The 24,397-nt window shown below is 39.0% G+C and overlaps 1 protein-coding gene across 1 annotated transcript in view; it reads left to right on the top strand.

Annotated features, from left to right (window-relative positions):
- The first annotated feature begins 1,088 nt into the window (after nucleotides 1-1,088).
- cog6 (component of oligomeric golgi complex 6) overlaps nucleotides 1,089-24,397 on the top strand; it is a 43,108-nt gene continuing 19,799 nt past the window's right edge. Inside the window, exons 1-8 of the mRNA XM_058414091.1 lie at nucleotides 1,089-1,287; nucleotides 2,711-2,854; nucleotides 3,514-3,585; nucleotides 3,710-3,768; nucleotides 20,790-20,901; nucleotides 21,819-21,901; nucleotides 22,000-22,070; nucleotides 22,431-22,524. Of these exons, the coding sequence (XP_058270074.1) occupies nucleotides 1,150-1,287; nucleotides 2,711-2,854; nucleotides 3,514-3,585; nucleotides 3,710-3,768; nucleotides 20,790-20,901; nucleotides 21,819-21,901; nucleotides 22,000-22,070; nucleotides 22,431-22,524 (773 nt within the window). The 5' untranslated portion in view covers nucleotides 1,089-1,149. The remainder of the gene's footprint in view (nucleotides 1,288-2,710; nucleotides 2,855-3,513; nucleotides 3,586-3,709; nucleotides 3,769-20,789; nucleotides 20,902-21,818; nucleotides 21,902-21,999; nucleotides 22,071-22,430; nucleotides 22,525-24,397) is intronic.

Raw genomic sequence — 24,397 nt, 5'->3', positions numbered from 1 at the left:
TCTCCTCATTCGTGACCTTCCTCTCCCTCAATTAATATGACTTTGACTTGCCATGGACCATCTGTCATGTCAGAGTTGCTACTGGTTCATCCAAAAATGCAGCAGAGGGTGGCATGGACTGTGAATATGTAATTCGGGTGAATGCTGTATCTTACAGTGGTTGAAGTATAACTTTCTGAGCTGTACTAAACATGCCGGAGAGTGCGAGCAATCTGTAGGAGGACCAGTGACATACACCAGGGAGGTGTTGTTTGTTGAGTGCAGGAGATAAAGCATGAGGTGCATGCCGGGGCACGGGAGTTTACAGACAGGAGGCACTGCTGTGAATTATTCAGAAAGTCACTGCACACAAAGCCATAACCCTGTTTCTTACCTGATTTTTTCTCTCTCTCGATGTACTTCTGTAATTTTATTGATGTGCTGTAATGTAGTCGTTTGAAAGAGCAAATATATTCAGGGTCAAGGACATCTGTTTTTGTCTCAATATCATGTTTAGGTGCAGAGGTGAGGTTGGGGTGATTATACAGAGATACTGAGTCAAAAAAAATTGATTGTGAAAGGCAGTCTTAAGCCAGCTCTGATCCTGGAGCACCTATGTCCTCTTTTTAAACTGACTTTTGCTATTTTGTCAAAGGCATTTATAACATGTGAGTCTTTATCATTATTACTTCAGTGAATCCTGAGCCTATCCTGGGAACACTGGGGCCCCCTTAATGGGATACCTGGTCTGTCGCAGGTCACCACACACACACACACACACACACACACACACACACACACACACACACACCTAGGAGCAAAACAGCATTGCCAGTCCATCTATTAGAATGTTTACTAGAGGAGACTGATTAATCTATCGGAAACATGCAAAACTGTACATGAACCCAGCTCTGAAAAGACAATAATACCTGCTGAACCATAGTGCTTTCATTTCAAGACTATACAGATGTAAAATCGATAAACAACAGGTATTTTTATAGCTAAAATTATAGTCCCCTTTTGCCTTTTATTGTCTTGTTTGCTTTCATATAACTAAAAAGAGAATTACTGCCCGGGCCGGAACTAATTGTTGAGTATCGCGTGTAGCAGACGGACGGATATCTGCGATGCTCAAAACAGCTTCCTGGTAGTTGACGTGGTTTGTTTATAATGGCAGATACAAAAGTGGACATTTCATCTGACACTTCAAGTCTGATCTCAAACAGCGGCAATGTTTCCTCTCAGACTAATAACCCGCTGTCGAGGAAGCTTAATAAGATTTTGGAAACCAGGCTGGATAATGACAAGGTGAGAGACTGATTCATTCAAAGCTTACATGCTAGCTGGCTAACTAGCTGGTGCTAAACTAATGATGAGTTTATTAAGAGTTAATGACATGTTTATGACACTCTTTCTGAGGCGCTGATCAGACGTGCAGAGGCGTGAATTCTGTCTTTTATTAACAATTAATCTTCTTAATGCACGTTAAAGAAATATAACTCAACCACCCAGCTAACCTAATCAGTTCTAGTCATGAATAAATAGTTTACAAGGTTTCTAAAAGACGTGTAAAGTCTTTGCTGTCTCCTCATGACCGTTTATATCACGTTATAATCTCTCTATTTTTTGTTTTTCTTTTTGCGTTTTGTTTTTGCAGTTTCCGTCTTTTATTATTCTTTCCCCTCCTGCACATAATATTAAACTTTGAAATGAGTAAGTAGATTAATAATAGTAACAACAACAACAACAGAAATAATAATAAGCAATAAATAATTATAATTATAATCCACACGAGTTTTTATTATTATTATACGTACGATGATCAGGCATAACATTATGAACACCTGCCTAATATTGTGTTGGTTCCCCTTTTGCTGCCAAATCAGCCCTGACCCATCATGCACTGTGTATTCTGACACCTTTCTATCAGAACCAGCATTAACTTCTTCAGCAGTTTGAGCAACAGTAGCTCGTCTGTTGGATCGGATCACACGGGGCAGCCTTCACTCCCCACGTGCATCAATGAGCCTTGGCCGCCCATGACCCTGTCGCCGGTTCACCACTGTTCCTTCCTTGGACAACTTTTGATAGATACTGACCACTGCAGACTGGGAACACCCCACAAGAGCTGCAGTTTTGGAGATGCTCTGATCCAGTCGTCTAGCCATCACAATTTGGCCCTTGTGAAACTCGCTCAAATCCTTACACTTGTCCATTTCTCCTGCTTCTAACATCAACTTTGAGGACAAAATGTTCACTTGCTGCCTAATATATCCCACCCACTAACAGGTGCCATGATGAGATAATCAATGTTACTCACTTCACCTCTCACTGCTCATAATGTTATGCCTGATCAGTGTATATGATCTGTATAGTTAGTGTAATTTGTTGGTAAGTTTAAGTAATGGTAATAACTAAACATCTGCAATAATCATTTTCCCCCAGTTTTCTGAAATTTCTGATTCATTTATTCCCTTAAAAATAATAAGAATAGTAACATTTATTATTACTATTAAGCAATAAAATTTTTGTACCAAGATATTAATCTTACATTGTAGTTTTATTCTAAATGAAAAAAAAGGAAAATAATCATTCAAAGCATATACCTATTCTCTGTAATTTATATTACTATTTAGCAGTTCAATGATTGTCTTCTTCTTCTTTCCACTGAAGTCATTTTTTTGGTGCACATTAAACCTAAACTTGACCTTCATCTTCTGTTCACTATTAGGAAATGCTGGAGGCTTTGAAATCACTGTCCGTTTTCTTCAATGAAAACAGTCTTCGCACTCGGAGAAACCTGCGAGGGGACATCGAGCGACGCAGTTTATCCATCAACGAAGAATTTGTGCGAATATTTAAAGACGTGAAGGAGGTATGCTATGTTTAACCAGATCTCTGCACAGAGTCCTGACCTCAACCTGACAGAACACCTTTGGGATGAATTTGAGCGGAGACTGTGAGCCAGGCCTTCTCGTCCAACATTGGTGCCTGACCTCACAAATTCTCTTCTAGATGAATGGTCAAAAATCCCCATAAACACAATCCTAATCTTTGTGGAAAGCCTTCCCAGAAGAGATGAAGCTGTTATAGCTGTAAAGGGTGGCCCAACTCCATATTACATTCATGCAAAGGCAGACGTCCCAGTTTTGGCCTGGCTCGCACTCTCCGCTCTAATTCATCCCAATGGTGTTCTATCATGTTGAGGTCAGTGCAGGTCAGTCCAGTTCCTCCACACCAAACTCTCTCATCCATGTCTTTATGGACCTTGCTTTGTGCACTGATGTGCAGTCATGTTGGAACAGGAAGGGGGTCATCCCCAAACTGTTCCCACAAAGTTGGGAGCATGAAATTGTCCAAAATGTCTTGGTATACTGAAGCATTAAGAGTTCCTTTCACTGGAACTAAGGGGTCAAGCCCAGCCACTGAAAAACAACACCTGAATTCAATGATTTGGAGGGATGTCCCAAAACTTTGGTCAATATAGTGTACGTGTTTAAGTGTCCCTTACAGAACTTTATCTCATTTACATAGGAGCTGGAGAGTATACATGAAGATGTCCAAGCTATGAGTTCCTGTTGTGAAGAAATGACCAATCGATTGAAGGTACACTGTTCCGTTTTCCTCCGCAGCAGAGTAAATAACTTAGTGTTGTGTTGCTATGCCTTGTGTTTATCCTGCTTTGCACTGTGGTGTAGTTTATCACATGAAGTGCTGTTCTTGTTAATAGGCAGCCAAGGAACAAACCCAGGACTTGATTTTGAAAACCAACAAACTACAAGGAGAAAAGTAAGTCGAATTAAAGCTGCAAAATATTTTAGATCAACACACTCCCACATAAACTGTCTGGTGCTTGGACACATTGTACAATTGTTTTTAATTTGTATATAGAAACATTATTTTCTGCTGTATGTTCTCACAGTGCTTTGGTGGTTTCCTCTGGGTACTCTGGTTTCTTCTTCCAATTTAAAGACATGTGTTGTAGAATGACTGGCATCTCTAAATTGTCTGTAGTGTGTGTGTGTGTGTGTGTGTGTGTGTGTGTGTGTGTGTGTGTGTGAATGCACCCTACGATGGGTTCACACACTGTCTTGTGCCCTGGATCATCAGGGATCCATGTGACCCTGTGTACTATAGAGGAAGAATGAATGAATGATTGATGTGCTGTGATTTATTATTTTTTTTAACTCAGGTTGACCTTTATTGCAATAAGCATTTTACTGCCAATTGCATTTAATATTTTTTGTCCTTGAAAAAACCTTCCTGGATTTTACAAGATTTTACTTACATATTGTACATGGTTTATCCTAACAGTGAGCTTTTTTTTTTTTTTTGTCAGTCAGTATTTTTAAAAAATGTGGAATAGAATGCAAAATGAATCTAACCGCAGCCAGGGCTCTTGAACCTGGCTTTGCTTTTACTTTCATTTAAAAGAAGGTCCTTGTCTTGGGAAGGCTAGGTACAAATAATAAAAGATCCCAGCAGGATATCTCTCACTGCAGCACTAGCTTGTATGTATGAGAAGGTTAAATCTGCTGAAGGTACACACTTTTTTATTTTTGTCAGGTAGTTTAGGGTGCTGTAAAAGCACAAGCTGATCAAATTCATTACCAGGTTATATCGAATGAACACTGAAGCAGATTACTTTGTGGAAAAAAGAACAGATTGCGAGTGGAAATGAAAAGACTGTATATCAGTTTGGGGGTAGGATTAAAAGGAACTGGATGCAGAGTAGTAGAGCAGGTTGAAGATATTTTAGAGCAGAGGTTTTGCTGTTCTGCAGAACGCTTTATAAAGTACTGTGCGTTTGAAAGATCGATAAAACAATAGTTCTTTCATTTTAGTTCTCTCCTAATGACTTAATTATTTATAATCACTGTAGGTCTGGTATTGTTTGGTATTGCTGCTTGACTCTGCTCAGAAATCCATCTGTCTGTCTGTCTATCCATCTATCTATCTATCTATTTGCAGTATCTCTGAATATCAGCTCTACAGTGGAACCTCTGCAGATGAATGCTCTCGATTCCTCGCCTGAAGATTTGAAATTTTGCAAGAATACAAAGCATTTTCGGCATACGAACGAACCGAACCGAACCCTGGCTAAGTTGTGTATACGTCTGGGAGCCGTTAAAAATGGTTGGGTCAGTGGAAAGCCAAGCGAAGCCAAATGAAACGAGTTTATGGATTTTACAATTTTTGTTTCAGTCAGTCAAAGCTTTTTCAAAAGAGTCAGCTCACGACTCCAACGTTGCCGTCGGTATGCGTTCAGAAGCTAGGTGATTTTTCTGGCGTTTTTTTTTGTTGACAGATTGGTGGCATGGGTGGCCTGTTCTATTTTTAGCCCAAGCTTGGTGGCACGATTTCCTGTGCGGACCCTTGACATGGAATGTTTGGCTTGGGTCAGTTCTTTGTAAGCAGCCATACAGTTTACATACATTTCTTATTGGTAATATTAGTCATATTTTTGTGTGGCTGGAACAGATTATTTGCGTTTACATTATTTCCTATGGGAAAACTATTTTCCCCTTAGGAACTCGCCTCCAGAACGAATCAAATTTGTATCGTGAGGTTCCACTGTTCTACTATGCCGAGGTTCCACTGTATTTCAAACAGCACATTAATATAAATGTTATATTTTATGTAAATGTACAGCAGACACTAGTCTAATAAGAATAAAAATGGTTTATTATTTGACAAATAAAAATGGATGGTCACTGATCGGTTGAAGTCTTCTGTAGGTAGTGTATTGTAAAGATGTATTATAAGTTTTCCATCATGTGTGAGCCTTCAGTACAGAACACTTTGCACCATGGTTTTGCTCTGTAGCTGCTTATTAACACTTGCCTTATTAATGTCAAGAGAAAGTGAGGGAGCGATTGTTTTATAGCAGTCATAACATAAGTGATATAAGAACTCGTTTCATGGGCATTCCACAACATTAAATGCTACGGCACGTCATTCCTCAAATAAATATAAAATTGTAGTTGTTGGCAGCTTGCCTCTAATACATGGATAAAACAGTAACACCTGCATCACATCACCTAGTTGTTGATCATTTGCCGATTCAAATTTCTTGCAAAATAGTCGAAATCAACCAATCTGACATGTGTATCCTTTCGGTGAAGCCTCCACTGTAAACAAGCTGGCAAACTTGGACTGAAATCCGCCGGGATGCCAGTAAGAATAAATTTCCACTCCTTCCATGTTATGGAAGGCCAAGCATAAAAACATTTGCATCTTGGCAGCGAGGAATGGTTTATTCAGCCACTGCAACCCCCTAATCTTCTCCACTAGCTGTTCTTCAGAGGATCATGTTTGGATTTGTCATGGTATTGACATGAGAACCATGAATAATTCTAAATGCACAGGTTTCTGCCACCTACCTGGCAACTGTTTGCATCCACCTTGTCTAAAGATATTCAGACTCAGTTTCGAGTTAATGCACATTTTCTCAGGCAGGACCATTAGGGCATCTACATTTTTCTCCACAGCAGAGGCCTAAAATGTGCTTAGAGACTTTAATTCACTATATCCAGCGGGTCAGATATTCACAAACACCACTCTGAAACCTTCCAGGCTATTTAAAGAAACAATCAGACATCAATGTAATGTGTTAGAGAAGCATCTGATTAACTAGCTGCCATAATTAGGAGTTAATTGGGAGAGCAGCTATGGTTTGTAAAAAAGGCCTACCTTTAGAGATGGCATTTGGCCTTGATACCAAAACACCATCCAGGCAACCAGGAGCAATTTACAAACTACTGAAGGTACTACAAGCATCTAGACAAACCACTGTATGCAAATATAACAATCGTTGGACAACACAGACACTACATCATTCAGGAAAGAGCACAAATTAGCAGCCAGGGATGAACTTTGGTTTGAAAAATTGAACTGAACCTTAAAACAACAATAGGGAAGGAGGATTCAGTAGGAGGAGTCAGATGCATACATTCCCATGGCTAAAAAGACTGCAAGAAATAAACCTCCATTCTGAAACCAGCATTAAACAGCCACACTGGCAGGTGATAACCAAGATGAAGACCTAGTCTCTTTGTGTAGAGTTCTCTTGAGAGATGAAACAAAACTTGAGCTATTTGGCCATAATGAGGAAAAAAAGGGGGTAAGGTTTTTAATCTGAAGAACACCATTCTGAAGAACTGTGAAGCATAAGGATGGCAGCATCAAATGAAATGGGCTGCTTTGCTGGAGAACTGCACTTCAGAAAATAGATGGCATCATGAGGAAGGAGGATTATCTAGAAATCCTAAAGCAAAAGCTTCAGACATCAGCTAGAAAAGAGAGTGATCTTAAGTGTACCTCTAAAGTAGTAGCAAAATGGCTTAAAGAGGAATAGGTATGGGAGTGTCCATTACAAATCTGTGACGTGAAAACCATAGAAAATCAGTGAAGGGAATTAAAAAAGTGTGTTTGGTGTTGTAGTAGAAAGTGTTGTAAGAAGCTTTTTGTCTCCATCACTGAACATTTGAAGGCTTCGGCATGGTGAAGTGGTGAAATTGAAATTTACTATAAGTCACTCAGGAGCTTTTGGTTACACAGATCTACTTGATAATATACAGTTGTAGAAAGGACATTATTTATAATCACACTCTCTGGTGTCACCCACATGAGGATGAGTTTCCTTTTGAGTCTGGTTCCTCTCAAGGTTTCTCGGAGTTTTTCCTTGCCACTGTTGCTCAGGATTGCTCATTAGCGTTAAATATAGATTTTAAATTGGCATTTTTATTTTATATTATTTTTATATTAGGCGGCACAGTGGCTGAGTGGTTAGCACGTTCGCCTCACACCTCCAGCGTCCTGGGTTTGAGTCTCACTCCTGCTCACTTTGTGTGTGGAGTTTGCATGTTCTTGGTGGGTTTGCTCCGGTTTCCTCCCCCAGTCCAAAAATGAGGATGGAGTCTGGTTCCTCTCAAGGTTTCTCAGGGAGTTTTTCCTTGCCGCTGTTGCTCAGGATTGCCCATTAGGGTTAAATATAGGCTGATTGGAGTCTCTAAATTGCCCGTAGTGTGTGATTGCGTGAATGAGTGTGTGTGTGTGTGCCCTGCGATGGGTTGGCACTCCGTCCAGGGTGTATCCTGCCTTGATGCCTGAGATAGGCACAGGCTCCCGGTGACCCGAGGATAGATCGGTACAGACAATGAAAATAAGATAAAATATTTTTATATTTCTGTGAAGCTGCTTTGAGACAAGGTCTATTGTTAAAAGCACCATAGAAATAACATTGAGTTGAACTGAAGGCTACAATAAGTTCAGTGGCGGTTCACTAAATGCTAAATGCTAATCTTATACATTGAATGAAAGCCAAAACAAATCTACACATCCTAGCTAATATTGTGACATTACATTGAATGGAAAGAAAGTAGACTTTTGGCCTCAGCTCTAGTTTTCATCTGTGTCTTGTATGGAATGGTGTGTGTGTGTGTGTGTTGGGGGAGGTGGTGGATGGTGTTTTGTGGGGGTTGGTGGTGGCGATGGTGGATGTTAACTGTTCTTCTTGAATTTCATAATTCCCATATAAGGAAAATCCAGTTTTCCAGTTTGCTCACATCCTGCCCCTTTAAGAAGCCTGTTCAGAAACAGCAGCTTTATGAGAAACATTATGATCAATTACCTTTCCTTTATTTCACTTCATATTCAGTATCAGCGGGATTAGTAGCTAGAGCTGCTTTTTACTGAAGCATGAATACCGGTTCATAAAAGGTGGATATTTCTGACTCTTCAAGTGAAACACAATTCCCTGCATTGAACAGCTTCCTATAAACGATTCTGTATCTGCAGTGTGGTAAAAAATACAGAAAAAAATAAATTATAACACATAATCATTTTGTCTTGCCCCTGTCAAGCATTTTGTCAGATCTTTAGCTGGTCATTGCTCTGCTGCTTTGACTTGCATCGCTGGAATACAAATGAATGTCCACAGATTCATAGATAAGTTAAAAATTAAACTTTTTATGAGGTCCAATGAATGATTCATAAGCTGTCTCTGTGAGTGTTATTCTTGTCGTACTCCAGCGCAGCATGTGTAATTAATAGTGTCATATCTCTTGTTGGTTGCTCATTGTGAATTCTACTGATTGTGACTTCGGGTAGATATGAGAGACAACAACGCTTACCCCTGGGCAATAAGACGAGAGTATGTGGTGCAGTGAGTGATTTCCATTGCTTTTCACCACCCGCAGATCAGCTTTACAGCCCCTGCTAGTGGCACACAGTTGTTTATGGACATTGAGAGGCTGCCAATAAAACTCATTTGGGGATAATTGATTAGAGGGAGAAGCGATCGAGGAGGTGACAGAAACGCTCAGCAGAATGTCTTGCCTGATGAAACATTGGCATGCTGGTGTGAGAGAGAGAAAGAGAGAGAGAGAGATGGATCGGGTGAGAGAAAAGTAGAGTGATTTATGCACAGCGGCTTTGGTTGTGAGCGTTTGACTGATAGAACAAGGCTGAAAGTGATGGTGTGCACAAAATGACTGCTGGAGCTGAGCAGTGCAGGTTTCTGACCTTGTGCACCGACAGCTGCCACTGGCACGTTGCCGTAGCCGTGATGGGCATCTGGTGACTCCATGCTTCAGTAGCCCTGACCTCAGACTACAGTATGTTTTGAAAAGAAACCCTGAATTAAATATACCATTAACATTACACTTATGTTAATTCATAAGCACTGGGGCTGTACAGATGATGCTGATATCAAAGTTTTGTGTATTTACTGATTCCTGATACTGATTCAGTACAGATTCCATCCTGTTTCCATCCTGATTCTTTCTAGCTTTGATACTGATTCAATACTGGTATGAACTGATTTGGCACTGATTCAGTACGGATACACGGTAATATGGTTTTGATACTCAGTCACCGATTTCCTACTGATTTGTTCTGGTTTTAAGACTCATTTAATACTCATTTCTTACAGATTCAAAACTAATTCAATACTGAATTGATTCTGAGTCAACACTGATTCGACACTGAATTGATTCTGATTTGACACTGAATTGATTCTCATTTAAAACTGATTTGATTCTGATTCCTTTCACACTTGGTCAGAAATGATTCGCTAACAAGTGACATAAAATTCATGTGGTACTGAATTTGATTATTTGATTTCATTTGACAATACTGATTTGATACAGATTCAATACTGGTATGAACTGATTTGGCACTGATTCAGTATGGCTACAAGGTAATATGGTTTTGATACTCAGTCACTGATTTCCTACTGATTTGTTCTGGTTTTAAAATTTAATACTAATTTCATACAGATTCAAAACTAATTTGATACTGAATTGATATGGAGTCAACACTGAATTGATTCTGATTTGACACTGAATTGATTCTCATTTGACACTGAATCAATTCTGATTCCTTTCAGACTTGTTCAGAAATCATTCGCTAACAAATGACATAAAATGCAACACTTATGTGGTACTGAATTTGATCCTTTGATTTCATTTGATAACAATTTGATACTGATTTGATACACATTTAATACTGGTATGAACTGATTTGGCACTGTTTCAGTATGGCTACAAGGTAATATGGTTTTGATACTCAGTCACCGATTTCCTTCTGATTTGTTCTTTTATGTCTCATTTAATACTAATTTCATACAGATTCTAAACTAATTTAATACTGAATTGATATGGAGTCAACACTGAATTGATTCTGATTTGACACTGAATCGATTCTGATTCCTTTCAGACTTAAAATTCAACACTTATGTGGTACTGAATTTGATCATATGATTTCATTTGATAATACAGACACAACGGTAGCAGTCATGGACAAGCTGTATCTTCTGTGCACCTTTAAGATTTTTGCTGCACGTGTGTTTGTGGTATAAATTGTAGAGATTAATGAAGTGGAAAACGCATAAACTCTGATCTGAAAATGCAGAACTCTGTTCTGGTCCAGGTAATAATATTGGTAAATGGTATTTCATTGTTGTTTTTATTGCATAATCCAGTGTAGGACCAAGATGAGTTCTTTGTACAAATGAATCTATTGCTAAACCCTGCCGTAGATGCTAAAGACATGACCCGCTTTTGTCCGTGCATTATTTATTATTCATTATCTCAGTAACAGCTTCTGTATATTTAAACTATTGTGTCAGATCCTGTCGATAAACAGCTGTGTCGCAAGGCACAGGGACGCTTTTCGAGTAGTATCACAACGCTGCCTTGACAGATGAATGTCAATGAGTTAATAACAAAAATCATCGACAGGAGTTTAATAAAGGTGACAGTTCTAACCCTAGGAGATTTTCTTGCCAAGTAATTGAATCCTTGCATAGCAGCTGCAGTGTTACATAAGATTCGTTGTAGTCCCCATATTATTACACAGTTCCTGCAAACATTTTAGGATTAAAAAACCTGCTCCAGTGTAGAGTTCTTCTGTATACAGGATCATATTTTGGTTTCTGCTGAAGAACGCATATAAGCAGCAACTATTTGTATTATCCAGGGAAAAGTCTAGTGAATGAATCTGAACGTTTTATAAATATAGAGTGGGTATATTGGTGCCGTCATTTTGTCCCCCAGGCCCTTTGGGAGCAACTTCGTCTTAGTGACATTTTCATCAGGGAGTCTACAATGCTGTAGACCAGATGGGAGCTTCCCTGTCTGTCCAGCTGCTCTGTAACCTTGCCTGACATCTCATATATCTAAAAGGCAGAAAGCTCTGGGAGATACAAGACAAGGGCATAGGACACACTTTGACTTATTGAGAGAAAACCAATGAACAGAAATATAACAAAAGGATATAAAATATTAAAACCCAGACTGCTGGTGTCAGCTTTCCCGGTCTGGAAAACTCTCCTAACTGACCTTTGGTTATCTTTGTGCTGGAGCAAAATGATTTGACTTCTCACTTGAAGCATATGACATGGCATTTTACACGGAGGAAAAATAAATAACAGTGTAATTTCTTCTCATTTCACTGAAGGTTGGTGTCCTAATCTCGTAGCATTAACCTTTTTTCTCCTTTAGTTGATATTTTTATGCTAAGAACATTTCATGCTTTAAAAAAACCTTCCATGTCCCTTTTTACCTCATTTAGAAGCAGCATGTATCACCTGAAAGCTTCTCAGACAAGCCTGGTCTCAGTGACAAATGAGCATCATGTCTTGATGAGAAAGTGCCTGACGCCCTCTGTCTGCCTCCCACGTCCTCCCTATCACTCAATGCCACTGTGTCGTTTGTTCTCTAAAGAACACAAAAGCCATGCCTAGTGATGAGAGGAAAACAAACCCTGAATAAAGAGGGCTGAGGACAGGCAAACAAATAAGCACCTGGTAGCACTGATTGTCCATCGTCTATAGCTTTTTCTTCGGCGTTGAATGTTTGAGCGGAAGTTTCGCTGAAAGCAGCTTTCAATAGCGGAAAGGAGAAGTTGTTAACATGTTTTATGAAGCCCGTATCTATAAATCATTATAATTATTATGATTGCAAGTTTGTAATCATTTCTTGTAAGCTGTTTTTAAATCACTTTTATGACCTGTGAATAATGAGAAAACAAACATAATATTTATCAATTATAAAAGCAAATTGTTAGCAAAAAAATATCACAGTGTTTCAAATAAAGTGAAAATATTCATTTATTTTGTTAAGTTTTTTTTTAACATAGAAACACTTTGTTCTAGATTAATCCAAAAATTATAAATGATTTCTTCTCTATCAGATAGAGAGATGGATAGATGGATAGATAGATAGATAAACAAAGAGGCACACAGATAGAAAGGTGGATGGATGGAAGGATGGATAAACAGAGAGGTAGACAAATAGAAATGGATGGATGGATGGATGGATGGATGGATGGATAGAAAGTCACTCTGGGTAAGGTCGTTTGCTAAATGCCAGAAGATGGATAGATAGATAGATAGATAGATAGATAGATAGATAGATAGATAGATAGATAGATAGATAGATAGATAGACAGATAGATAGACAGATAGGCACACAGATAGAAAGGTGGATGGATGGAAGGATGGATGGATAAACAGAGAGGTAGACAAATAGAAATGGATGGATGGATAAACAGAGAGGTATATGGATGGATGGATGGATAAACAGAGAGGTAGACAGATAGAAAGATGGATGGATGGAAAGAAAGTCATTCTGGGTAAGGTCGTTTGCCAAATGCCAGAAGATAGATAGATGGATGGACGGATAGTCAAACTTTCTTGGTCCTCTAAGGAGATTACAACTAAATATAATATAATAAGATTATACAACTAAAAGCTATAATATAAAATCAGGGAAAAATAAAATCAGTAAAAATAAATCAAGAAGAGTAGGATTAACAGAAAGTGTTATAGAAAATTTTGAAGTAAAATGAACATTTGTCCTAATTGCTAAACTGGCCACATCTTGTTCTCTTGCTACTGTGAGGGGAAAAAATTCCAACTTTGCTTTACTTGCCTTATATAAAGTGTACGAAAATAGCCAGAGAAAGGACACTTGAACTGTTCAGTCCATAAGACATGGGTTTACAATCAAGGGACTGGCTGTTCAAAGAAAGTTTACTTTGTTTTAGAGCATGGGTGACTGGTCAGTCCATTTCACGAGGCTGCTCATGTCCCAGTCCTTTGATTGATTCTGTGGCCAGCGTCGGATTGAGGATGCATGAGCGAGCAGGCACACTGAAGCGTGAGCACAGGCGGTGAAATGTATTCCCATTTTTCCCATGACACATAGCTGCACTTTGCATTTGTATCAGGATGAAGACGAGGCAGATATGTGCGGTTTTGTAAATAGAGTTTTGTAAGTTGAGGTTTCGCAGCTGGCCTGGTGCTGTGCTAATGCAAGCTGAAGATAAGAGAAATAATATTCCACATTAAAAGCTGTGCTGTGGATGTGTGTGCTGATGAGATAGATGGCTTACTGGACACCCTATAGGACCACCGGTGCATGACTTCATAATCATTTAATGAGTTTGCCAGAGCCCTTAGTGAAGGAGGTTCCCAGTCCTGTGCAGTTCTTATAGATGAGTCCTATACATGGAATTAAAGTGTGTGTGTGTGTGTAAATGTGATTATATATATTTTATGAACATAAAAATCAATTATGTCTATCTATCTATCTATCTATCTATCTATCTATCTATCTATCTATCTATCTATCTATCTATCTATCTATCTATCTATCTGTCTGTCTGTCTGTCTGTCTTTCTATCTGTTTGTCTGACTTTCTATCTATCTATCTATCTATCTATCTATCTATCTATCTATCTATCTATCTATCTATCTATCTATCTATCTATCTGTCTGTCTGTCTGTCTGTCTGTCTGTCTGTCTATTTTTTAAGAAAGCTGGTCAGAAAGGTTCACAGGGAATCTGGTTAGGACGTGTGTCAGGACCATTTCCAGTTGCATGGTGATTGCATTTCATCTGATTTAATTTAATAACAGAAGATCTTCAGGTCTACACCACACCCAGTTTGGGTATAAATGCGAATACACATTCTGAAACACACATTTTGAGCACTAAACAGATTCAGAATCGGATTTCAGTGTCATTTATAGGCAGTCCATCGAAAGCCTCCTGCTTTGTTCTCTCTGCCTCACAAACAAATCTACACTTCCTTCCTATCAAGGCCTTGTTTATGAGGCATTAAATGAAAGTCAGTAACTATGCACTATTCATTAAAAGTGCATGGAGTTTTGTGAGTGAATTTATATATTATACTCTCCTGTGAGGCAGGTTTGTTAACCTCTTTGCCTTTCTATTATCTTTATTCATCGGGATGTTGGGTTTGATAATTGTCCTATTTGACAGCTTTAAAGGGTTTGCTTCTTAATGACTTTACTATAAGTGATTTATAATAGCGTGGTGAGGTGCCATTTTTTTTCCTCGCTGCACAGGTAAGCCATAGCTCATACACTAGGAACAATATTTCATCGGAAATTCTCAAGTCATATTAGTCACAGCTGGAGGTAGTTCAACACCTGAGTAATGCTGTGTGTCAGAACAACAGCTACTAAATAATCTCTCAGGCCTGGAATGAATCTCTGAGCTCCACAGCAGAACACTGAGCTTTATATCCAGCTTACCCAAGCTTCCTACTCACAAAAAAACCAACACTGATAGAGTTAAACATTATGCAGTAAGATTGCCTAACCTTAGGGTCTTAGTGTAGTATTCCTAATGCTCTGTGGCACGGTGCTGACTGACGACGGGCTGTTTCAGTAGGAATCTATAGGCCGAGCAGACAGCAATACATAGAGAATTGTGGTCGAAAACTCATACGAAATGACAGTAATCCTGCCTCATTAATTCAGTATGTGAGGAAAAACAAAAGAGAGCCTTTTATTTGAGGGAAAATCTCACTACAGGGTGAGACCAGACTACCAGAGAGAAGGATGTTAGAGTAGAATCACAATGCACAAACCTCCCCAGTACAGAAAAAGGTGTACACCACACACATCGACCTACAGAGATGTGGAAAAAAGTTATGAGGCATCCTCCAAGGAGGCAAGTACACTAAAATGCTTGACCCCTAGAATGAGGCAGTCTAGTGACTCTGTTATAATGTAGCATGTGTGCTTTGGCTAGACTTCTTAGAAGGTCCAGTCCATGCACATTAATCCAAAGCTGTTCTGTCTAATAAAGAAGCATTTCTGACCCAATGGGCTTGATGGCTGCCCCATCTACCGGGCAGGGGAGCTCACTGAATGATATGATGAATATGACAGTGATGTAAATCATATGCTTTTTCAACCCATTTGAACACATACAGTAGAATTTGGAGCGATGTTTTACACAGTGCTATCCATCACCTTCATCAAAACCAACCATCAAGAACAGTGTTCTACAGACTTGCTTCAAAGCTTTTATATGTCGTCTAAATCCCTTTTCCCTTATACATTATGTTGCCTTTCCATTCACTTGTCCTCTGTCTGCAGATCTGTAAGCTGGCTGATTACCATTTAATTTATTCATTCATTCATCTTTCATCAAAGAGTGACTTCCATGTACAATACAAGTATCTAGCTGTCCAAAGACTAGCAAGTCCTCTGGAAAAAGATGTAGCTCAAGATGTAGCAGTGGTAGCTCAAGGCTCTGGGTTATTGACTAGAAGATTGGGGTTCGAGCCCCAGCAGCGCCAAGCTGCCACCGTTGGGCCAACCCACCCTGCTCCAGGGGTGCCGTATCATGGCTGACCCTGTGCTCTGACCCCAACCCTCCAATTATGGGATATGCAAAGAAAGAATTTCGCTGTGCAGTAATGTATATGTGACAAATAAAGGCAACTTAACTCAACATCAACACACCAGAAGCAAGTTCAGGATAGCTAGGGGAAAGAACAGAGAACACAAGTGCCATAGACATTGTCACCAAGCAGTCAGTCAAGCTACAAGTAATACTGTTACACCAATAACGTTTGATTAATTTTCTTTAAATAAGATGCGCCATCTGAATAAAAATAAACAGACAGAGAGATAAAGACCCGAGGCTGTTTTTCCATCGGTGATTAAATGCTTGAGAAAGAGCTGCGTCTTTGTGTTCTTGATGCCTGAGTGGAGATCTAGAGAGTGTATGAAGTTCTATAGCTCGTCCCATGGCCAACGGACCAGAATTGAGAAGAGCACGATGAAACGATTAGTGTTATGCCATTCTTTTGGGAGCTCAAGTACAGATCTGCACAGTGGCTTACAAAATAAAATGCAGCATGGCTTTTAAACAATCCCATGGTTCAACAGCTAGCTCACAGAGGAGGTACGAATCACGCTCTCTTCACACTCTTCAACCCTCAGGAGCTGTGCTTCCACCTCCACCTGGAATTATGGGCTGTTATTATGATTTACAGCACCGGGTGACATTTATGACTACTTCCACCTGAAACATCCTGTTCACTGTGATAAAACCTTACAGCTAGATGATACCACATCGTTGCTGAATTCTTAAATTTGATTGGTTAGAGGTTTAAATTATGTCTTTTTCGAGAAAACCACAGCTCTGACGTTTGTAGCAGCACTTCAGGTCACAGGATATGAATGTGCTAGTCATAGATCATACACAGACTGTACAGCGGATGCTTCATTTAACCCAAGACTCGGCTCTGTGTTTGGGTCACATGGCATGGTTCGAGTTTCCTGAGCTATTCAGTCTGACCAGAAAATCAACATGGCCGCACACGGTGCAGAATTTGCTGACTGTGTGTTAAGTAATTATATATAATCTTGTTTTTTCTTCAGTTAAAAACAACATGGACTTATGTATCTATAGAAGAAAAACATCATATGTTATTCATGCTAAAGGAGAAAGGGTTAATGTTTATAGAATACAATTGGGTCTACAATGGCAGGTCTTTGTATGTTTTCTATCGCGGAAGAGCCTCCAGGACAGAAGATGTGTCAGTTTCTTGGAAAAAGACAAAGACAAAAAAGGGGCTGCTGAGTAAATGTTTATAGCTGCCATAATAGCGATAATTACTCTCTTTAAGAGGAATAAAGTACTCTTAACAAAAAATAATCAAGAGTAACTGCAATTCGTACCAATCTGACACTTTATGTGCTTTATTCCTTTATCCCTTACATGAGCAACTTCAGAAATGATCATCTGCACACAGGTCTGTAAGTCTTTCCTTAACAAAGGGAAAAAACACCCCGGTGATTAGACATCACCCGATTCCTGTGTAAAAGGATGTCATGGTTTAGTCATCAGACAGAAGGTGTTGTGGTGAATGAGGGTGGAAATGAAGCATAATCCTTTAAGACGCCAAGCTTTGCAGGTTAATATAGACTTCTATTGTGTTATTTATCTGCTCTATTAGATTGTTGTTTCTCTGATACAACTGAATGGGAGGATTTTTATCGTTGCTGATCAGTTTCAGGTCACTTTTTATTCGGACATTTTTGTTTCTTCTCCTGTTGTCTGAGTCATATAAGGTCTGGTGTGGTCGATGAGTTAAAACAGGTCTGCCAGAGAAGTACTGTAGCTTACGGAATAGTGATGTAGTGTATCATAAAGAAAACACCCATCTCTTATCTGTAATTGATCTCGTATGAAGAGACACTGAGAATCTGATATCATTTCAGTTTGAGGAAGACGTCAGTTCCGGTGTTTCAGTGACTGCTTAAGTTAAATCAAAGATTCAAGGTCAGCTGTGTAAAGGGTTAGATCGATAAAGCTCCCCTATCCTAGCCAAGAAAATTTCCCTAATGATGTTGGTCTGAAACAGAAAAACAGAATATGACCGATGTATTAATGAGATCTACTTTCACATGACTATATTTAAATATTTTTTATCTACATAACATGTACTTCATATAAATGAAATACAAAAATATGTTGATGCTTCCTGCTAGCCAAATAAGGATATATTTAGCCTATATAATCAGCCTGGTAGACGGTATATTTGTGGCACATTTTGAATAATTACGGATAGAGAATACGTTTACTTGGCCACTTTAATAGGAACATTATGCCGTTTAATTAGCATCCAGTCAGCCAATAACGTAATGAGAGAAGTCTGAGGAAAATGGCCAGATTTGTTCAAGCTCACAGGAAGTCTAGATTAACTAGACTCTAAATAGTCTAAATAACGACTCTTTTATTCAATGTCAGAATACAAGACCCAGCAAATTTAAGGTGAATGAGCTACAACTGCAGGATACTCTCCTGTCAGCTAGTAACAGGATTCTGACGCTACAAACTGAAGATTGGAAAATGACTAGTGCAAATTTCAGTTGTTCACTCTCGGATATGTTGTTGAATGATGTATGGAGAGGAGATTTACTACTCAATGTTTAACTTGACTGAGCTATGTCTAGTTCTCCTGCACTGCACAGTGTCTATTAATCATGCGCTCGAGTGTCTGAGATGTCAAGACCTTGATCCTTGCTGCCTCTTCTCCCAGTAGGTAAAATGACTACACCACTCAGTAACTTAAATAAAGGAGATCCTTTCCATCTTTGTAAACGTGGCTTCATGCTAGTTTGAATGATGCACTGTTCCTCCGTGATCAACTAAAAAACGAGACAGCTTCGACTCTAATCCCGTGTGGAACTGCTACTCGAGAGTTACCAGAACATGATGTCTCTATAAACCTCAGCATGATTTAGTTGTTCTACATCATTCTGGGGTGTAGATTGTAAATCACACTGCTGGTGCTGGTGCCATGCTGGGAAAAGTAGTGGGAATGAGACAGCTGAGTAATGGAAAGAAGCTGCAAACGAGATGGTTCTCCCATGAGATCTTTACAGCTCACAGTGTTCTGTCATGTGCCGAGTCGTGCCCACTATTGTTCTACTGCTGGAAAGTTCATGCTTATTTGTTCTGGAAGTCATCTCTAGCCGGGTGTTTTTATCATTTTTCCTCTTCCTATTCTTTCCTATGTGGAATTTTTGGTAATAAGGTATTTTTTAAGGACAATACTGCCATCTAGTGGCAGATTTTTATCACTTCAAGGAATCTGACTCTAGGTGCTCACAAGCATTGTCGCAGTATATACCAAATGTACTGTTCAGACAGTAAGTAGTAGTAGGTGCTGGCATATTAGAATCAGAATCAGGTTTATTGGCCAAGTATGTTTTTACACACACAAGAAATTGTTGGTGACTCTGGTGAAATTAAATAAAGACCAAGATATACAGAGTATGAGACAGGTTGTAGTGATGTATATAAAGTGTGATCGTGCACACTAGTGCAAATTACTGTAATGTAATTCATCACACATGACGACTGTTTGCATGTGCAATACACAATATACAATACAAAATGTGTGAGTTGTGCAAGCAGCAGTACTGTAACATGGGAATGAAGTGATGAGTGACGGTTCCTACAGTAGAGTATTTATAGATGTGAAGTGGAGTGTAAGAAGTTTGTAAAGAGCATGTTGGTGCTTTTAAACAGCAAGTTGCGTATAATCAAGGTCGGATGTTTATGAGGGTGTCAATTAATCTTTATCACGATGTTGGCTTCTGTAATACTGACAAACCAGAGATAAGTTGTAAACCTTCATTATTTTTTATATATAAATTATGACAATTATAATCGTCATGGTTGCTTTGAGCAGCAATGTAATTGCAAAATACAGTCCTATTTCAGAGGGCACAGGACCTGTGTGCATCTTTAAAACTAATTGGACTTAATGTAATTGAATAACAGCCGGTGCCAAAACGCCTCATAGTCTCTATTTCATGAATACTGTAAATGTTGTATATACACTGATCAGGCATAACATTATGAACAGTGACAGGTGAAGTGAATAACACTGATGATCTCCTCATTATGGCACCTGTTAGTGGGTGGGATATATTAGGCAGCAAGTGAACATTATGTCCTCAAAGTTGATGTTAGAAGCAGGAAAAATGGGCAAGTGTAAGGATTTGAGCGAGTTTGACAAGGAACAAATTGTGATGGCTAGACGACTGGATCAGAGCATCTCCAAAACTGCAGCTCTTGTGGGGTGTTCCCGGTCTGCAGTGGTCAGCATCTATCAAACGTGGTCCAAGGAAGGAACAGTGGTGAACCGGAGACAGGGTCATGGACGGCCAAGGCTCACTGATGCACGTGGGGAGTGAAGGCTGGTCCGTGTGATCCGATCCAACAGACGAGTTACTGCTGCTCAAACTGCTGAAGTTAATGCTGGTTCTGATAGAAAGGTGTCACAATACACAGTGCATGACGGGTCAGGGCTGTTTTGGCAGCAAAAGGGGGACCAACACAATATTAGGCAAGTGGTCATAATGTTATGCCTGGTTGGTATATACTTATTTTTAACTTTGATTTAAAAAAAAAAAAAAAAAAAAATAGATATGTCACTCACTGTAACGTTTTTTCTTTTTTCTAGTCACAGATTAGAGGTGCGAGCACAGGTAGCCCAGGCCTTTCTCTCCAAATTCCAGCTGACCAGTGAAGAAATGGCCACTTTACGCCACGCACGTGACGGCCCCATCACTGAGGTAACCATAAAATACAATCTACAATCAAAAGTATGTGGACACCTGACCAGATTAAGTTCCTAGAATTTTCAAATTCACATTCAGTCCCTATAGAGTGTCTGTGGGGCTTTGTGTCCATTCAGCCACAAGAGCATTAGTGTGGTGGATTTGGTATTCTAGTTCTTTTTAAATAGGGTTAAGATCAGGGTTTTGTTCAAATCGCTCCATTTCTCCATTTTATGGACTTCGATCTGGAACATGTTCATTTCAAGTGCAGGGAAATCTTATAATTGCTACAGCAAACAAGGACATTCTAGACGATTGTGTGCTTCCAACTTTATGCCACCAGTTTGGGGAAGAACAGCGGGAATGTAAGTGTCCGGTGTCCACGTATACTTTTACTGTACATCACGCTTATTCTTTCAAGTGTCTCATCGTGCAATAAGTAAGAGAAATGTTCAATGCTTTTATTCCACAGTGCTGAATTCTCAATTCTGATTGGTCAGAAGGTCTTGCTTAGTCTTCTACAACAGCCAACAGTAGTTATTGCTGTAATTTATATCACAGGTTTATATTAATGCACTCATGTAATTGTTTCTACAGTAACAGTCACATAAACAGAGAGTGGAATCTTGGAGATGTTTGTTTAATACTTTTAGAAGGAGTATCCGGCTTTGAAATGAAAATGTTTTCTGACGCAGGAAAGTCTTCATGACCGAGGACTTTGTTCTTTTCAGGTTCTATGTCACATCACTAGTCGTATTTGTTTGAAGAGAGAAAATAAAAGAGTAATACATACAGCTATTTAGAAATCAATAGTAGGACAAAGTGGTGTTAAGGTTTAAGCTTCTGATTTGTACTGAACTGTTAAAATGTGGGTCAGACCGAGTACATTATACCCATTGGTCAGTAACGTTTTCTTTTTTGTTCGAACGCAGGATTTCTTTAAAGCCCTGAATCGCGTGAAGAATATCCACGAAGACGTGAAGGTTCTCTTGAGGACTAACCAGCAGACAGCGGGGTGAGAGGGAAAGAGAGAGAGAGAGAAGAATTTGCTTCGAATCTGACGTGAAAACTTTTTTTCTTTCGGTGTTTTTGACGCTGTGTGTTTTAACGCAGACTGGAGATCATGGAACAAATGGCGGTGTTACAGGAGACATCATACGAGCAGCTGTACCGCTGGGCTCAAAGTGAGTGTGTGTTCGCTCTCATGCACATACACATTAAAACATGGTCGCAGAAAGGTGACACATTTCTGCCATCGTGACACAGCTGTTGTGAGGGAGTGTTTAAGAAAAAATAAATAAATAAAAGTGAGTCATGGAACAATACTGACTAATTATTTACTGTTTTTAATATAAAAGCAGGTATTAAAAGCCTTAAGTAAGAGTAGTGTTTTATTTATTTATTTATTTATTTATTTTTCTTTTAAATGAAACACATCTATTTTTCAAGGAAGGTGTTTTCATGTCTGTTATTTGTATCTCTCGCCGTCTCTTTGTCTTTTTTTTTTCTTCCTGTCTCACGCTCTTTCCCACGGTTTATCATAGATGAGTGTCGGGGGTTGACTCAGGAGACGTGTGATGTTCCTCCTGTGCTCAGTCAAGCCATGGAGGCTTTACAGGACCGGCCTGTTCTTTATAAGTGAGTACAAACACACACATACTCACACTCACACTGTGTCAACTTATTACAACAGTGTCTAGTGACAGAGTACAGAAAGTCTTTTACTACAAAGTAGAATTGGTGTACTGTATAGAGTGTATTAATGCACTGATACTAATAAGTCATCGTTTCTATGGTAACAATCCATATAAATTGATTTTATTTTATTATTTTAAGGAAAAGTGTAAGAGTTAATACGGTAGAATCTTCACTGATTTAGTCTCCAGTGTCTGCGCTTTGGAAATATTTTTCAGGCTGTTGAATGTTTGAGTTTCTCCGTAACACATCACTTCAATAAAACACGAGAAGGTAGTGAGGGAACGAAGGTTTATAGCTCCTGTGAAGTGCTTCACATTTACACAATGGGCAAAGGCTCATATCCAGACCCACTTAGATTTATCTCATTTATACAGCTGAGCAGTTGAAGGTCAAAACCTCTTGCTCAAGGGTCCAGCAGTAGAGGTTATGGTGGTCTCACAACCTTGTGATCTTTAATTCAACATCTTCACCATTTTACATACAACATTGTAATGGTAAAAAAAAAAAATAATAATAAAAATCGATCTTAAATGTATCTAATGAATCATTGGCAAATTGCTGTGGTAAAAGAGGGTGTATAAAATATTAATTTTTGAGGTAGTAATGGCTGCTCCATCACAGCTCCCCTTTTTTTGATTATTTTCTGAAATTCCTCTGAAATATTTTCTAAATTTGTCTGAAAATACAGACGGAAAGCCTTATCAAGCTTTCTAAGAAGTATAGATTTACTTGGTTCATGGTATTCTTACTGGGGTTTCTTTCATGTTTTTGATCCTGTTAAGAATTTGTGTTGGGAACATGACGTCACACACACACACATACACACACACACATAGAGTATAAGACTTATGCGCATGTGCCTAAAATGCACTGTACTGATATGCACATGTATTCATATTCTTATGGAGACGGGAGAGGCAACATATTTCAGGTTTTTACTTGCTCTTAGTGATCAGTGACAGAAAAATGCGACTCCTCTCCCCTTTACACATCTAACTTATCTTTTCACACATCCAAATAACTTTCCCTAGCATCTTCTTCAGGAATAATTAAACAACTCAGTATGTAAACAGACTTATTACTCAATTAGTACGTTTTTATGAAAAGCTTTTGTTATTTATTGGTAAATAAAATTTCACTCATTGTTCCAGAAAACAGTAACAAGCATAACCCAATTGTTTTTGGATTAGAAAAAAAAATGAATCAAGATAACTATCCATCCATCTTCTATACCAGCTTTATTCCTAATTAGAGTCACGGGGATCTGCTGGAGCCTATGCCAGCACACACTGGGCGAAAGGCAGGGGTATACCTTGTACCTTGGACTGGTTGCCGGTCCATCACATATAGACAGACAACCACACACACTCACTCCAATGGGCAATTTAGAATCACCAAGCAACCTAATGTACATGTTTTTGGACTGTGGGAGGAAACCGGGGAGAACATGCAAACTCCACACAGAAAGGCCGCTGCCTGTTCGAACCCAGGACCTTCTTACTGTGCTACACAAAGTGCTAACCGCTAAGCCTATGATAAGATAACTAATTGTAGCTAAATACATTTATTATTCCTATTATAAATTGAGTGCAACCTTTCTGCAAAAGATTTGTTTTTTAACCACTGTAATCAACTAGGTTTCAAATATCAAAATCATTATTCATTGATCAAATATCGAAATCATTATTCATTGATCAAATATCAAAATCATTATTCATCGATTATTTGTTCATTTTGGAGTAGTCACTATGCGTTGTAGTTCCTCGCCAGAACCACATGGTGGCAGATTGACACTAACTGAAAAAAATACAAT

This window comes from Hemibagrus wyckioides, linkage group LG17 (genome assembly GCF_019097595.1).
Source record: "Hemibagrus wyckioides isolate EC202008001 linkage group LG17, SWU_Hwy_1.0, whole genome shotgun sequence".
In the NCBI taxonomy this organism is placed as follows: Eukaryota; Metazoa; Chordata; class Actinopteri; order Siluriformes; family Bagridae; genus Hemibagrus; species Hemibagrus wyckioides.
Note: the sequence above shows the minus strand (reverse complement) of the source record. Positions and strands in the feature narration are given on the sequence as shown.